At 45.4% G+C, this 1,226-nt stretch overlaps 1 gene segment (V, D, J or C); it reads left to right on the forward strand.

Moving 5' to 3' along the window:
• Positions 1-196: 196 nt before the first annotated feature.
• LOC115871315 lies at positions 197-495 on the forward strand (the record flags this gene model as incomplete). The annotated part of the segment is given in 1 exon segment: positions 197-495. A coding segment is annotated over 1 exon segment (299 nt), but the record flags the coding sequence as incomplete, so codon positions are not given.
• Between the last annotated feature and the right edge of the window lie 731 nt (positions 496-1,226).

Raw genomic sequence — 1,226 nt, forward strand, 5'->3', positions numbered from 1 at the left:
TCTCTGGGGTCTCTGCTGTTTCCATTTGTGCCCAGGAGCTAGTGCACAGGAAACATCATGAATTTGGCACCAACTTTGGCTTTCATTTTGGCAATTTTACACGGTAATCATTGTAGACCCTGATGTCTATGTATGTAATTGTGAGTGCCTTAGTTTGTATGTGTTCTGCCTAATGACGGTGCCTCTTTGTTTGCAGGTGTCCAGTGTGAGGTGCAGCTGGTGGAGTCTGGGGGCGATCTGACAAAGCCTGGGGGGTCTCTGAGGCTCTCCTGTGCAGCCTCTGGATTCACCTTCAGTGATCATTACATGAGTTGGATCCGCCAGGCTCCAGGGAAGGGCCTGCAGTGGGTCGCAGAAATTAGTAGTACTGATCGTATTACATACTACACAGACTCTGTAAAGGGCCGATTCACCATCTCCAGAGACAACTCTAAGAACACACTCTATCTTCAGATGAACAGCCTGAAACCCGAGGACACGGCCATGTATTACTGTGCAAGAAACACAGTGAGGGGAAGTCAGTGAGAGCCCAGACACAAACCTCACCTGCAGGGAGGACACTGGTCTCCAGGGGGCACTGAAGACCCACAGAAGCTTAGGACCCTCAGTCCCAGAAGCAGGGGCAGCTAGAGCTTCACCGCTGGTTTCCTGTGGTGATCTGTGGATATTTCTCAACCACAGAGTTTCCCTAGGGAATATCTCTAATTTAAAAATAATAACTCTGTGCCTACTTTTGGTATCTGTGAATTCAACAGTTATATTGTAACAGGAGAATAGAGCCTGTCCTGTAGCAACAAACAGCCTGTGCCTTAAAGACAAGAAATGTGTCTGTCAGGGGTCCCTGCATCAGAGTTCAGATGCCACTCAGTAAACACTCTCTGATCAGACTCACGGTGAAGGTAAAGGTCGTTACTAAGTGTTGGACGACAGGCTGAAAGTTAGACAGTGTATTCTTCCATCACCCTTTGTGAGGACAATGATTCGGTCAAAATCTAGACGGTCAACCTATTTTTATTGAAATGCTTCTTCAAATGACACATATTCTTTGGTTTTGTTGTTTGATTAGGTTGTTTTTCCTAACCAAAGTGGAGTGGTATTTTTTTGTCTTTTCTGTAATCCCATCTGCAAACCCATCAACTCACCAACTGTCTTTTATTACCTTGGTGCTAATATTTTGTATCTGTCTATTCTCCAGAACCTTAGACCAAGATTGTCAAGACAGACAC

The sequence above is a fragment of the Echinops telfairi genome, unplaced genomic scaffold (genome assembly GCF_000313985.2).
Source record: "Echinops telfairi isolate 266 unplaced genomic scaffold, ASM31398v2 ScPeMD7_5461;HRSCAF=6307, whole genome shotgun sequence".
Classification (NCBI taxonomy): domain Eukaryota; kingdom Metazoa; phylum Chordata; class Mammalia; order Afrosoricida; family Tenrecidae; genus Echinops; species Echinops telfairi.